The 15,345-nt window shown below is 45.8% G+C and overlaps 1 protein-coding gene across 1 annotated transcript in view; it reads left to right on the top strand.

Annotated features, from left to right (window-relative positions):
• Positions 1–1,349: 1,349 nt before the first annotated feature.
• The window catches only part of FBXO16 (F-box protein 16), a 42,475-nt gene continuing 28,479 nt past the window's right edge, over positions 1,350–15,345 (top strand). Inside the window, exons 1-2 of the mRNA XM_038133836.1 lie at positions 1,350–1,446; positions 10,867–10,987. Of these exons, the coding sequence (XP_037989764.1) occupies positions 1,388–1,446; positions 10,867–10,987 (180 nt within the window). The 5' untranslated portion in view covers positions 1,350–1,387. The remainder of the gene's footprint in view (positions 1,447–10,866; positions 10,988–15,345) is intronic.

Raw genomic sequence — 15,345 nt, 5'->3', positions numbered from 1 at the left:
GCATCCCCCGAGCCTTCAGCGAAGGGCGGTGAAGCACCGGCACCCCCTGAGCCCTCAGCGAAGGGCGGTGAAGGCACACGCATCCCCCAGCCCTCAGTAAAGGGCATTGAAGCACCGGCACCCTCGAGCCTTCAGCGAAGGGCATTCAGGCACCGGCACCCCCAAACCCTCAGCGAGGGGCGGTGAGGCTCCGGCACCCCCGAGCCCTCAGCGAGGGGCGGTGAGGCTCCGGCACCCCCGAGCCCTCAGCAAAGGGCGGAGAGGCTCCGGCACCCCCTGAGCCCTCAGCAAAGGGCGGAGAGGCTCCGGCACCCCCTGAGCCCTCAGCAAAGGGCGGAGAGGCTCCGGCACCCCCTGAGCCCTCAGCGAAGGGCGGAGAGGCTCCGGCACCCCCTGAGCCCTCAGCGAAGGGCGGTGAAGGCACACGCATCCCCCAGCCCTCAGTAAAGGGCATTTAAGTACCGGCACCCCCTGAGCCCACAGCGAAGGGCATTGAGGCTCCGGCATCCCCTGAGCCCTCAGCGAAGGGCGGTGAAGGCATCGGCAACCCCTGAGTCCTCAGCGAGGGGCGGTGAAGGCACCGGCACCCCCGAGCCCTCAGCGAAGGGCGGTGAAGGCACCGGCACCCCCTGAGTCCTCAGCGAGGGGCGGAGAGGCACCGGCATCCCCGAGTCCTCAGCGAGGGGCGGTGAAGGCACCGGCATCCCCCAAGCTCCCTGTGAGGGGCGGTGAGGCTCCGGCATCCCCGAGCCCTCAGCGGAGGGCGGTGAGGCTTCCGCATCCCCTCCCCAGGGCCGCCGTGCCGCACTACGGCACGGGGAGCCCGGGCCATCATCCCCGGCCTCACGGGGAGCGGCTCCGGCCCGTTCCCGGCGCTCAGGGCCGGCATTCCCCGTCCTCCGCCCGCCCGCCAAGCGCAGCACCGGCATCCTCCCGGTGCGCTGCCGGCCGCAGGGCGCTGCGTGGCCGCCCCGCTGCACGGCCGCCGAGCCCCGCGGTCGCCTGTCCCCGGGGCGGGCAGGACGAGCCCCTGAGGGCGGCGCGGCCCCGCCGTGTCCCCGTTACCTGCGCGGCTCCCGCCGCCCTCACGCTCCCGCGCGCGCCCCTCGGGTGGCGGCGGCGGCGGCGGCAGCGCCCGGCCACGCCCCCTACGAGGCCACGCCCCCGCGCCATCGCTCCCCGCCCACTCCCCGCCGCCCAGCCAATCAGAGCGCGCCGGGCTGGTTGCTAGGTAGATCGGAACCCCCGGCCGCTCTAACCCCGCTGGGGGGCTCTGATTGGCTGGCGCCCCCCGGGGTTGCCGTGGAGACGGGATGCGGACGGGCGGGAGGAGGAGGCGGGAGCTGATTGGCTGGCACCGCCCCCCCAGGGTTGCCATAGCGACGGGATGCGGACGGGCGGGAGGAGGAAGAGGAGGAGGCGGCGTCAGCAGGCCGGAGGAGGAAGGTGAGAGGACACGGGGGGACACGGGGGGACACGGGACCCCGGGAGGGCGCGGGGAGGGGGTGTCGCTGCGGTGGGGCACGAGCGGACACATCGCAGGGGACACTGAGGGTGTAGAGCGTCGTCACAGGGGGACAAGCGCAGCGTGGCACGGCGGGGCGGGGATACAAAACGCGCTGGGAGGCGGCACAAACTCGGTCGGGAAGGCGGAGGGGACAGCGGATTCGGGGTGCGGCGAGGAAGGTGGGAAATGTCAGCGAAATGTCCCTGCACAGCGGCAGAGCAGCGGTGTTCCCGATGTTTGCATCCTCACGGATCCCGATGGATGGGGAAGAGGCCGGTGGCACCTGGGTTGTCCCAGCTCTGGCGTGGCAGCAGGGCCAGGGCAGTGCCCGTCCTGTACCTCCAGTGCTGGGGACACTTCTGGGACAAGAAGGACACTGAGGGGCTGGAGCGTGTCCAGGGAAGGGAACGGAGCTGGGGAAGGGGCTGGAGCACCAGGAGAGGCTGAGGGAGCTGGGAAAGGGGCTCAGCCTGGAGAAAAGGAGGCTCACGGGGGACCTTGTGGCTCGGCACAACTCCTGACAGGAGGGGACAGCCAGGGGGGTCGGGCTCTGCTCCCAGGGAACAGGGACAGGAGGAGAGGGAACAGCCTGAGGCTGTGCCAGGGGAGGCTCAGGTGGGACATTTGGGTGGTCAGGCACTGGAAGAGCTGCCCAGGATGGAATCCCCATCCCTGCAAATGCCCAAAAAGCACAAGGATGCGGTCATGGGTTGGTGCGGGGCCAATGTTTGGACTTGCTGATGCAGCACAGAGGGTTTGTTTCTGCAGAGACGTGGTCAGAAATCGTTCCCAAAGTGCTTCTGCTTCTGCGGGAGCTGTCCTGAGCAGGGTTAAGCAGAGATTAGCCCAGGTGAAGGAAACGATTCCAACATTCCTGGGTAATGGGATGCCATCGTCATGGATTGCTGAGCTCTCTTCAACGGAATCGCTTCTTTTAAAAACCATTTTCAAATTCCAGCTCGTACTGGAATCCGTGGAGGTGTTTCCAGTGGTTTCCAAGCGCATTTTTCCTGCTGTTAGAACGCACCATTCCTGTCTCCCGCCCTGTGAAATTCTGTGTCTCCTTCAAATCCAAATTTCTTGGCTCCTCCCATCCCAACTGTGAACCATTCCTAGGGACTCTGGCAATTTTGCTCTTTTTTGTGTACAAACTCACAAAACTTGGGGTTTTTTTTTTGCCCAAATCTCTTTTGCTTCATATTTTTATTTATATTTACCACACCTGCCACCCGCTCCTTCATTTTCTTTTCTTTTTTTCTTTTTTTTTGCCATTGTGTTTCAATATCTTTTCCCCTTTGGGCGACAAAACATTTTCCTGATGTCTCTTTAAGGCTCGATCCTTGTTAACCTCCCCTCCTGTCTCTTGCTGCTGGAATGTTTTGGGATCACCTGAGCCTAATTTCACCCTTGGGATGTGGGAAGAAGGAGCTGGAGCAATCTCTGGAATGTTATTCTGGGCAGCCGGGCCAAAGATAACGAATGTTGCAGAAGAAAAGCGAGGCCTTGGCTGAGCAGCCTCTCGATCCCGGCCCTGCTCAGAATTCCAGCTGCTTTTCCACAGAAAAAGCTGGAACTGGATGATTTTTAAGGTCCCTTCCCACCCAAACCATTCCGTGAATGAACTCCTAAGTGAGCACCGAGCCCCAGCAGGTGCAGCTTTGAGGAATTCCAGGAAATATTCCAATATCCAGCCCAATCCAGGCAGTTCTGAGGCTTGTGCAGCTTTGTGGAATTATGGAATTATGGAATTATGGAATGTGACTTGTCCGCGTGACCCACCCAGATCATCAAATCCAACCCCTGGCCCTGCACAGACACCCCAGAATTCCCACCCTGTGCATCCCTGCGAGTGTTGTCCTGGAGCCCTGGCAGACTTTTCCCAGATCCTGAAGTTTCAGACGGACTTTTCTCATATCCTGAACTTTCACATTTTTCCCAAATCCTGAACTTTCACATTTTTCCCAGATCCTGAATTTTCACACAGACTTTTCCCAAATCCTGAAGTTTCAGACTTTTCCCAGATCTTGACGTTTCACACAGACTCTTCCCAGATCCTGAGGTTTCAGAATTTTCCCTGGTCCTGAAGTTTCAGACAGACTTTTCCCAAATCCTGAGGTTTCAGACTTTTCCCAAATCCCAAATTTTCACACAGACTTTTCCCATATCCTGCAGTTTCAGACTTTTCCCAAATCCTGAAGTTTCACATTTTTCCCACATCCTGAACTTTCACACAGACTTTTCCCAAATCCTGAATTTTCACACAGACTTTTCCCAAATCCTGCAGTTTCAGATTTTTCCCAGATCCTGAGGTTTACAGACTTTTCCCAAATCCTGAAGTTTCAGACATTTTTCCCAAATCCTGAAGCTTCACACAGACTTTTCCCAAATCCTGAAGCTTCAGACTTTTCCCAAATCCTGAAATTTCTCATTTTTCCCCAAATCCTGAACTTCCACACAGACTTTTCCCAAATCCTGAAGTTTCACACAGATTTTTTCCCAGATCCTGAAGTTTCAGAATTTTCCCAGATCCTGAAGCTTCAGACTTCTCCCAGGTTCCGCAGTTCCAGACTTTTCCCAAATCCTGAAGTTTCTCATTTTCCCCAAATCCTGAACTTTCACACAGACTTTTCCCAGATCCTGAAGTTTCACACAGGCTTTTCCCAAATCCTGCAGTTTCAGACTTTCCCCAGATCCTGAGGATTCAGACTTTTCCCAAATCCCAAATTTTCACACAGACTTTTCCCAAATCCTGCAGTTTCAGGCTTTTCCCAAATCCTGAACTTTCAGACTTTTCCCACATCCTGAGGTTTCAGGCTTTTCCCAAATCCTGAAGTTTCACACAGACTTTTTCCCAGATCCTGAAGTTTCAGAATTTTCCCAGATCCTGAAGTTTCAGACTTCTCTCAGGTTCTGCAGTTCCAGACTTTTCCCAAATCCTGAAGTTTCTCATTTTCCCCAAATCCTGAACTTTCACACAGACTTTTCCTAAATCCTGAGGTTTCAGACTTTCCACAAATCCTGAACTTTCACACAGACTTTTCCTAAATCCTGAGGCTTCAGATGGACTTTTCCCAGATCCTGAAGTTTCAGACTTCTCCCAAATCCCAAATTTTCACACAGACTTTTTCCCAAATCCTGAAGCTTCACACAGACTTTTCCCAAATCCTGAACTTTCAGACTTTCCCCAGATCCTGAAGTTTCAGACTTCTCCCAGATCTTGATGTTTCACACAGACTTTTCCCAGATCCTGAGGTTTCAGACTTTTCCCAGATCCTCAGTTTTCAGATGGACTTTTCCCAAATCCTTAAGCTTCACACAGACTTTTCCCAGATCCTGAAGTTTCATATTTTTCCCAGATCCTAAAGTTTCAGACAGACTTTTCCCTAATCCTGAGGTTTCAGACTTTTCCCAAATCCCAAATTTTCAGACAGACTTTTCCCAGATCCTGAGGTTTCACATTTTTCCCAAATCCTGAACTTTCACACAGACTTTTCCCAAATCCTGAACTTTCACACAGACTTTTCCCAAATCCTGAAGTTTCACACAGACTTTTCCCAAATCCTGAAGTTTCAGACTTTCCCCAAATCCTGAAGTTTCACACAGACTTTTCCCAGATCCTGAACTTTCACACAGACTTTTCCCAGATCCCGAATTTTTACACAGACTTTTCCCAAATCCTGAACTTTCACACACACTTCTTCCCAGATCCTGAAGTTTCATATTTTCCCCAGATCCTGAACTTTCACACAGACTTTTCCCAAATCCTGAAGCTTCAGACTTTTCCCAAATCCTGAAATTTCTCATTTTTCCCCAAATCCTGAAGTTTCACACAGACTTTTTCCCAGATCCTGAAGTTTCAGAATTTTCCCAGATCCTGAACTTTCAGACTTCTCCCAGGTTCCTCAGTTCCAGACTTTTCCCAAATCCTGAAGTTTCTCATTTTCCCCAAATCCTGAAGCTTCACACAGACTTTTCCCAGATCCTGAAGTTTCAGACATTTCCCAGATCCTGAATTTTCAGACTTTTCCCAAATCCAGAATTTTCACACAGACTTTTCCTAAATCCTGAAGTTTCAGACACTTTTCCCAGATCCTGAATTTTCACACTTTCCCCAAATCCTGAACTTTCACACTGACTTTTCCCACATCCTGAGCCCCCTTTTTGCCTCTTTGGGGCTTGCAAAGGGAGCAGCTTTGGGAACGTGGCTGCTCCAGCCCCAGGATCCCGAATCCCTGAGGAAAGCTGGCACAGGAACGTGGGGTTTGTGACTAATGGCCAAAGCTGTCCCTGAAAAACAGGACACGGGTGCCTGGACCTGTTTTTTTGGCAGCTGAGCTGTTTCTCTTCCCTGGGCACCGAAATTGCAGGGAAACAAAACAGAAACGAGGGAGGGAAGGATCCCAAATCCACCCCAAAATCCTCCTACTCGCTCGCACGAGGAGGTGGATGTGAAACCTCGGCGAGTCCTTCAGCTTTTTGAAATTGGAGAGGTAATTTGTTATTTAAGGAGCTTCAACCCATTAAAAAAAATATTTAAAAAGAGAAAAAAACTCAGATTTTTGTAACAAATTTGTTTCCTGAGCACGGAGAGGAAAATGCAACAGATTTTTCTTTGGGGTATTTTTGGTGGGGTTTTTTGGTGGTTTTTTTGGGGGGTTTTTTTGGGTTTGTTTTGTTTGTTTGTTTTTGTTTTGTTTGGGTTTTTTGTGCTTTGGTTGGGGGTTTTTTTGTTTGTTTTTTGGGGTTTTTTGTTTGTTTGTTTTTGAGGTTTTCTCGGGTTTTTTGTAGGTGCTTTTTGTGCGTGTGTGATTTTTTTGTTTCTCTTTTTTTCTTGTTTTTCAGGGTTTTTTTTTTTTATTTGTTTGTCTGTCTGGGGTTTTTTTAAATATATTTTATTGGCTCCGTAATAACTTAAGAAAGGAAGGAAAAATTAAGCACAAAATTGATGTGCCCAGACAAATCCCGCAGTGATTTTTGAAGACAAATCCATTGAAATCATGAGGAATTTTGTCTGGGTAAGGAATAGGGGTCTGAGAGTAGCTTCAAAACCCCTTTTTCTGGGTGGGTTTTGATGTGCTGGGGTTCAGCACGGGCTGGTAACACAATATGGGATTTAATTCATGGATTTGCCTTCCTTTTGTCCCAAAAATCCCATTATCCATCCTGCCACCGTGAAGCTTTAAAGTGATCTGAGTTATTTACTTAATTCATTAATTTAATTTATTTATTTAATTATTTGATTTAGAAAATATTTTATAAAATATTTTATTTTATTTGATTTATTGATTTTATTTAATTATTTTATTAATTTATATTTAGGGGGGAAATTGCTGAATAAATTTATGCAGGGAATCGAATTTTTTTTTTTTTTTGATGTGGTAAAGAAATTATTTGGTTTAAGGCTCCAGCCTGGAAATTGGAGAGCTGAGGTGAGGAATTATCCTGCAGAATAGAAGATGAAGGGACAAAAAAAAATCAAATTTCTTATGTTTGGGCAGAAATTTATGGAGAAATGGCTTTGTCTGAACAAAATTCGGATGTTTGCTGTCCCAAAAAGGGGAGATTTTGGGAGATTTTGGGAGATTTGGGAATTTAGGTAAATGTCTGATTTTGGGAGATGTCTGAGATCTCCGTATTTCTGGAGGTTTTGGTAAAGATCTGATTTACTTGATGTGGAAATTCCTGCCAAAATCCCGGAGTTGTTAAGGTTTGGAAAAAACCTTTGGGATCACCAAGTCCAACCTCAACCGTGGTCACCACCAAGCCAAACCACAGCTGCATTTTTTGGGAAAACTTCCAGGGATTGTGATTCCACCTGTTCAAAGGAATACTCATTAACATTTGTGATGGGGAAAACCTTAATTATGAATTAATTATGAATTATTTATTCGTGCACGGAGGTTCCAGTGGGGAATCCCAGGATCCCAGGATGGTTTGGGGTTGGAAAAGAATTTGGGGCTCATCCCATTGCCATGGGCAGGGACAATTTCCACTCTCCCAGGTTGCTTTCCAAGCCCTTTCCCACTGGTTCTTGGCACTTCCAAGACTTTAATCTCATGGATATTGTGGCTCCACAAAATCAAAAAGCTTCAACCAACCTGAATTTCAAATTATTTCTCCATTTTGTGTCATTGCTGGGCTACGAAATCAATGGATTCCTCATTAAAATTCTATTTTTTTCCATGAAAAAGAAGGAATGGCACAGGGAAAATGCCCACCTTTATTCCATTGGATTCCTTGTTAAAATCATAATTTTTTCCATGAAAACAAGGGATTGGCACAAGGATAATGTTCATGTTTGCTCTATGAAAATATTGGATTCCTTCTTAAAATTCTATTTTTTTCCATAAAAATGAAGGAATGGCACAGGGATAACAACGTTCATGCTTCTTCCATGAAACCATTGGATTCCTCTTTAAAATTCTATTTTTCCATGAAAATGAAGGAATGGCACAGGGGTAACGCCATTCTTTGTTCTGTGGAATCATTGGATTCCTCTTTAAAATTCTATTTTTCCATGAAAACAAAGGAAAGGCACAGGGATAAGGCCGACCTTTGTTCCATTGGGTTCCTTGCTAAAATTCTATTTTTTCCCCATAAAAACGGAAGAATGCCACAGGGATAACCCCCACCAGTGTTCCATTGGATTCCTTCTTAAAATATTCTATTTTTCCCATGAAAACGAAGGAATGGCACATGGATAACGCCCACCTTTGTTCCATTGGATTCCTCATTAAAATATTCTATTTTTCCCTAAAAACTAAGGAATGGCACAGGGATAACGCCCACCTTTGTTCCATTGGATCCCTTGTTAAAATTCTAATTTTTTCCATGAAAATGAAGGAATGGCACAGGGATAATGTTCATGTTTCTTCCATGAAACCATTGGATTCCTTTTTAAAATTCTATTTTCCCATGAAAACGAAGGAATGGCACAGGGATAACGCCCATCTTTGTTCCATTGGGTTCCTTGCTAAAATTCTATTTCTTCCCCTAAAAACTATGGAGTGGCACAGGGATAACGTTCATCTTTGTTCCATTGGATCCCTCATTAAAATATTCTACTTTTCCCATAAAAATGATGGAATGGCACAGGGATAACGCCCAACTTTGTTCTATTGGATTCCTCATTAAAATATTCTATTTTTTCCATAAAAATGAAAGAATGGCAGAGGGATAACACCCACCTTTGTTCCATTGGATCCCTTGTCAAAATTCTAATTTTTCCCATGAAAATGAAGTAATGTCACAGGGATAATGCCCATCTTCTTTCCATTGGATTCCTTGTTAAAATTCTAATTTTTTCCATAAAAACGAAGGAATGGCACAGGGATAAGGTTCATGTTTCTTCCATGAAATCATTGAATTCCTTGTTAAAATTCTAATTTTTCCCATGAAAACAAAGGAATGTCATGGGGATAACGCCCACCCTTGTTCCACTGGATCCCTCTTTAAAATTCTGGTTTTTCCCATAAAATCTAATGAACGGCACAGGGATAACGCCCACCCTTGTTCCATTGGATTCCTCATTAAAATATTCTATTTTTCCCATAAAAATGAAGGAATGGCACAGGGATAACGCTCATCTTTGTTCCATTGGATCCCTTGTTAAAATTCTAATTTTTTCCATGAAAACAAAGGAATGGCACAGGGATAACGTTCATGTTTCTTCCATGAAATCATTGGATCCCTCATTAAAATATTCTATTTTTTCCCATAAAAACGGAAGAATGGCACAGGGATAACGTTCCTCTTTGTTCCATTGGATTCCTCATTAAAATATTCTACTTTTCCCATAAAATCTAATGAATGGCACAGGGATAACGCCCATCCTTGTTCCATTGGATCACTCATTAAAATTCTGATTTTTCCCATGAAAACGAAGGAATGGCACAGGGATAAGGCCCATCTTTGTTCCATTGGGTTCCTTGTCAAAATTCTATTTCTTCCCCTATAAAAACGAAGGAATGGCACAGGGATAACATCCACCTTTGTTCCATTGGATTCCTCTTTAAAATTCTATTTTTCCATGAAAACAAAGGAAAGGCACAGGGATAAGGCCGACCTTTGTTCCATTGGGTTCCTTGCTAAAATTCTATTTTTTCCATGAAAACAAAGGAATGGCACAGGGATAACGCCCATCTTTGTTCTGTGGAATCATTGGATTCCTCTTTAAAATTCTATTTTTTTTCATGAAAATGAAGGAATGGCACAGGGATAACGTTCATGTTTCTTCCATTAAATCATTGGATTCCTTGTTCAAATTCTAATTTTTCCCATGAAAACGAAGGAATGGCACATGGATAACGCCCACCTTTGTTCCATTGGATTCCTCATTAAAATATTCTATTTTTCCCATAAAAGCTAATGAATGGCACAGGGATAACGCCCACCTTTGTTTCATTGGATCCCTTGTTAAAATTCTAATTTTTCCCATGAAAACAAAGGAATGGCACAGGGATAACGTTCATGTTTCTTCCATGAAACCATTGGATTCCTTGTTAAAATTCTAATATTTTCCATGAAAATGGAGGAATGGCACAGGGATAACGCCCATCTTTGTTCCATTGGGTTCCTCATTAAAATATTCTACTTTTCCCATAAAAACAAAGGAATGGCAGAGGCATAACGCCCATCCTTGTTCCATTGGATCCCTCATTAAAATTCTGATTTTTCCCATGAAAACGAAGGAATGGCACAGGGATAACGTCCATCTTTATTCTATGGAATGACTGGATTCCTTCTTGAAATTCTAATGTTTTTCCATGAAAACGAAGGAATGGCACAGGCATAAGGCCGACCTTTGTTCCATTGGATTCCTTGTTAAAATTCTAATGTTTTTCCATGAAAACGAAGGAATGGCACAGGGATAACGTTCATGTTTCTTCCATGCAATCATTGGATTCCTTGTTAAAATTCTAATTTTTTTCCATGAAAATGAAGGAATGGCACAGGGATAACGTCCATCTTTATTCTATGGAATGACTGGATTCCTTCTTGAAATTCTAATGTTTTTCCATGAAAACGAAGGAATGGCACAGGCATAAGGCCGACCTTTGTTCCATTGGATTCCTTGCTAAAATTCTAATGTTTTTCCATGAAAACAAAGGAATGGCACAGGGATAACGTTCATGTTTCTTCCATGAAGTCATTGGATTCCTTGTTAAAATTCTGATTTTTTCCATGAAAATGAAAGAATGGCACAGGGATAATGTCCACCTTTGTTCCATTGGATCCCTCATTAAAATATTCTATTTTTCCCATAAAAACGAAGGAATGGCACAGGGATAACACCCATCTTTGTTCCATTGGATCCCTCGTTAAAATTCCATTTTTCCCACCTTTTTTTCTGTCTGCAGCCCCGTCGGTGAAGGAGGATCCACCCTCCCCATGGCATTTGCACCTCCCAAAATCCCGGATGGCTCCAAGCTCCGGCTGAGCTCGTGGACTCCCCTGAACCACCAGCTCATGAACGACAAGGCAAGTTCCCAAAAAAAACCCCAGAAATCCAGGGAATCCCAGAATTCCTGAGGTTGCAGAGATCATCCCGCCCACCCCCTCGAGGCAAAGCCGACTCGAGGATTTATTCCCCCAGGATCGTGTCTGGAGGGTTTGGAATTGTCTGAAAATCCTAAATTTCACCAATTCCCAAGCCGATAAAAATTTGATTTTTGCCTGTGGAGGTCATGGGAAACGGAATAAGAACATGGAGATATATGATATATAAAGACACTAAAAATATAAAATAAATGAGGTTTAAAAATATAAAATAAATCTAAAATAAAATCTAGAATAAAAAATAAAATAAAAATAAATCTAAAATAAAATCTAGATAAAAATCGAAAATAAAAAAATCTCAAATCTAAAATAAAATCTAGATGAAATCTTTAATATATATATAAACATATATAAAATTTAAAAAATATTTTAAAATATAGCAGAAATCTGAAATAAAATCTATATAAAATTTTTATGATATATACAGATATATAAAGTTAAAAAATATTTAAAAATATAAAATAAATCTGTAATAAAATCCAGATAAAATCTTCATTATATATAAAGATATATTAAATATAAAATTAAAATATAAAAATGTAGAAAATAAATCTAAAATAAAATCTATATATTTTAAATATAAAATACATATAAAATAGAAAAAATAAATAATTGAAAATAAATCTAAAATAAAATCTATATAAAACCTTTATGATGTGTAAATATATATAAAATCGTGCATGAATAGATGGAAAATTCTGATTTACCTATTGAAATCAAACAAGTTTTTGATTTAAATACTGCTATTTTTAAATCAACAGCTTTAAAAAAAAGAAGGTGGATTTTTTTTTTTTCTGCAAGTCACAAAATCCTGCTTTTTTAGGGTGGGTGGAGGACTGTCATTCCTTCAAAAATTAAAATTTCGCCCTCTCCTCATAATTTTCTCATGACGAATCCCTTACACCATAAAAAGATAAATCTGTCTGGATACCTCGAGACATTAAAATAAATCTGATTTTTCCCTTGCTCCCTAATTAAACTCCTCTGTATCCAGCATTTTTCCCCCCGTGGAAGGAACTTTTACCCCACTTCAAGCCAACACTTGAATTTATTTTATTTCTGATAAACGGAAGAGATTGAGCTCTTTGAACTCCTTTCAATCTGGCAGATCCTCCAGCCTTTGAATCATTTTGATGTTTCCTAAAACCCTTCCAGAATTATTTCTCTGCAGATACACATCGCTGTGCAATAAAGTATGACCTAACCAGAAATTTAAAAAAAAATTTTAAAAATAATTTTTTTTTTTTGTTACTCCTCTGCTCCTCAGGCAGTCGGACTGAGCTGCAGCAAAACTTTTAGGGATTAATATTGGATTGTTGAATAATCCACTGCTTGGTGACGTTCCAGGTAGGGAGGAATGGACAAGAATATCCCAGAAAACAGCAGAAATTAATATTAAAAAATGAAAAAAAAATACCAGGAACGAATGGAAAGGCCTTTGGCACATGGGGAACGTGGTGGTGCTGGATTAATGGTTGAACTTGACAACCTCTGAGGTCTTTTCCAACCATGAAGATTCTCAGAAATTCATAATAAAAGATATTTCTTTGTTTCTGATCCAGGTTTTAAACCACTGACCCGACCAAAAAATTCCTCTTCTTTTTATATCCCTACGCAGCTCTGTGGCAAAAAAAAAAAAAAAAAAAAAAATTAAAAAATTAAAAATAGCTGCACCAAAATGAGTTGTGACATTCGGAGTCAGGAGATGTTCCGCGAGGTATTTATAGGGAGCTGGGGAAGCAGAAGGTGCCATTTTTGTGCAGTCATGTGTCTGCACTCCTGGGAGGCAGCGGGAGGAGGAATTTATGGATGGAAGGAACGGGAATTTATGGATGGAAGGGGTGGAAAAAGCAGGGAGAGATGGCATGCTCATAAAACTCTTCGGAACAGGGAGTGAGGGGCGGGAGGGGTGGGAATTCGGAGCTGGTCCAAGGCAGAAGCGTCGAAATTCCATGGTTAGGAGCAGAGCCGGGAATTTCTGGTGTCCTGAATTTGCTGCTTGACAAATTTTGGGTAATTCTGGGGGTGCTCCTTTGGTAGTTCCTGTAGATTTCCCTGGATGTTCAAATGTGGTAGGTCTACGCTTAGCACAGAATTCCAGAATGGTTTGGGGGGGGAGAAACATCAATCCCACCTCGTTCCACCTCTGCCCGGGCAGGGACACCTCCCACTGTCCCAGGGTGCTCCAGCCTGACCTTGGACACTTCCAGCAATCCAGAGGCAGCCACAGCTTCTCTGGGAATTCCATTCCAGGGCCACAGCCAGGAATTGCTTCCCAAATCCCATCTATCTGTGCCCTCTGGCAGTGGGAAGCCATTCCCTGTGTCCTGTCCCTCCATGCCTTGTCCCAAGCCCCTCTCCAGCTCTCCTGGAGCCCCTTTAGACTCTGGAAAAGACTCTGAGCTCTCCTTAGATTCTTCTCCTCTCCAGGGGAACACCCCCAGCTCTCCCAGCCTGGATCCATGGGAATTCTTCTCTCCTGGACACGCAGCGATGGGAGGTGCCCCAGAAGCTGAACTTCCCACCTTGTTAATTCAGAAATTCCATTAATCCCGTCTTGGAGGCACCCGGTGCCTGAAATCCCGCAAGGATTCAATCCCAACTCAGAGAAGCTGTGGCTGCCCCTGGATCCCTGGCAGTGTCCAAGGCCAGGCTGGACGGGGCTTGGAGCAATCTGGGATGGTGGAAGATGTCAGGGTTGGAACTGGATGATGTTTAAGGTCCCTTCCCAGCCAAACCATTCCACTTTGTCCAAGTGCCGAGTCCTGCACTTTGGCCACAATAACGTCACAGGCTGGGGACGGGGTGGCTGGACAGTGCTCGGGTGGAAAGGGACCTGGGGGTGCTGGTGACAGTCGGCCGAACACGAGCCAGCAGCGTGCCCGGGTGGCCAAGAAGGCCAACGGCATCCTGGCCTGGATCAGGAATGGTGTGGCCAGCAGGAGCAGGGAGGTCATTCTTCCTGGTGAGGCCACACCTCGAGTGCTGTGTCCAGTTGTGGCCCCTCAGTTCAGGAGGGACGTGGAGATGCTCGAGCGTGTCCAAAGGAGAGCAACGAGGCTGCTGAGGGGAACACAAGCCGTGTGAAGAATGACTGAGGGAGCTGGGGGTGTTCAGCCTGGAGAAAAGGAGACTCAGAGGTGACCTTATCACTCTCTTCAACTTCCTGAAGGGTGGCTGTGCTGAGCTGGGGGAGACTCAGAGGTGACCTTATCACTCTCTGCAGCCTCCTGAAGGGTGGCTGTGGTGAGCTGGGGGAGACTCAGAGGTGACCTTACCACTCTTTGCAGCTTCCTGAAGGGTGGCTGTGCTGAGCTGGGGTCGGTCTCTTTCTCCGGGCAACAACAGACAGAACAAGAGGACGCAGTCTCAAGCTGCGCCAAGGGAGATCCAGGCTGGAATTAAGGAGGAAGTTTTTCACAGAAAGAGTGGTCAAATACTGGAATCATCTGCCCGGGGAGGTGGTGGAGTCACCATGCCTGGATGTGTTTAAAAAAAGACCGGATGTGGCACTTGGTGCCATGATCTAGTTGAGGTCTTGGAACATGGGTTGGACTCGATGATCTTAAAGGTCTCTTCCAACCTAGAAATTCTGAGATTCTGTGATATGATTCCATGGTTTAAAGGCAGGATCACCAGCAGGGACAGACTGAAGTCAAGGAGGCAGAATCAGGAAATCCCAAATCGTTCACGGTCACAAAACCAGGGATGAAATCCCAGATACTCCAGGGTGGTGCTGCGGGTGAGGATGAAGCAGCGGCAGGAGATGGAGCTCCCTGCAGACTCCATCCTGGGAAGGACTGGAATTTGGGAGAGGATTTGGGCAGGAATTGAGGTCTGAGGCAGAAGAGCCTCCAGTGGCATTTGCAGCGAAGGATGGAGGGATTTTCCAGCCACTTGAGCATCTTTAAACCCCCTGAAGCCGTGGATGTGAGACAGCAGATCCCAAAATCATCCTGGAGCACTCCACAGGTGTAGCTCCAAGGCCTTGGAGAGCAGAGGACATGGGCTTGATTATTACACCAAATTTGGGCCATTCTGTTGCTGATTAACGCTCCCAAGTGCCTGGAGAGGCAGAACTTTGGGAGAGCCCCAGCTCAGATGTGTCTCCAAGAACGCTGAAAGCAAATCCGCGTCTGTCTTTGATCAAAGACCATAAACAGCTCCCTCCTCCCCGGAATCCTCCAACCCAAATCTCAGATCTCTGACTACTCATCACTTCCTTGGGGCAAATCCTTCTTCCAAGTTCAGCTTCTTAGGTCCGTTGGGTTTTTTTTTGG

Source organism: Motacilla alba, chromosome 3, assembly GCF_015832195.1.
Source record: "Motacilla alba alba isolate MOTALB_02 chromosome 3, Motacilla_alba_V1.0_pri, whole genome shotgun sequence".
NCBI classification, from domain to species: Eukaryota; Metazoa; Chordata; class Aves; order Passeriformes; family Motacillidae; genus Motacilla; species Motacilla alba.
This window is presented reverse-complemented; position numbering and strand designations above follow the sequence as displayed.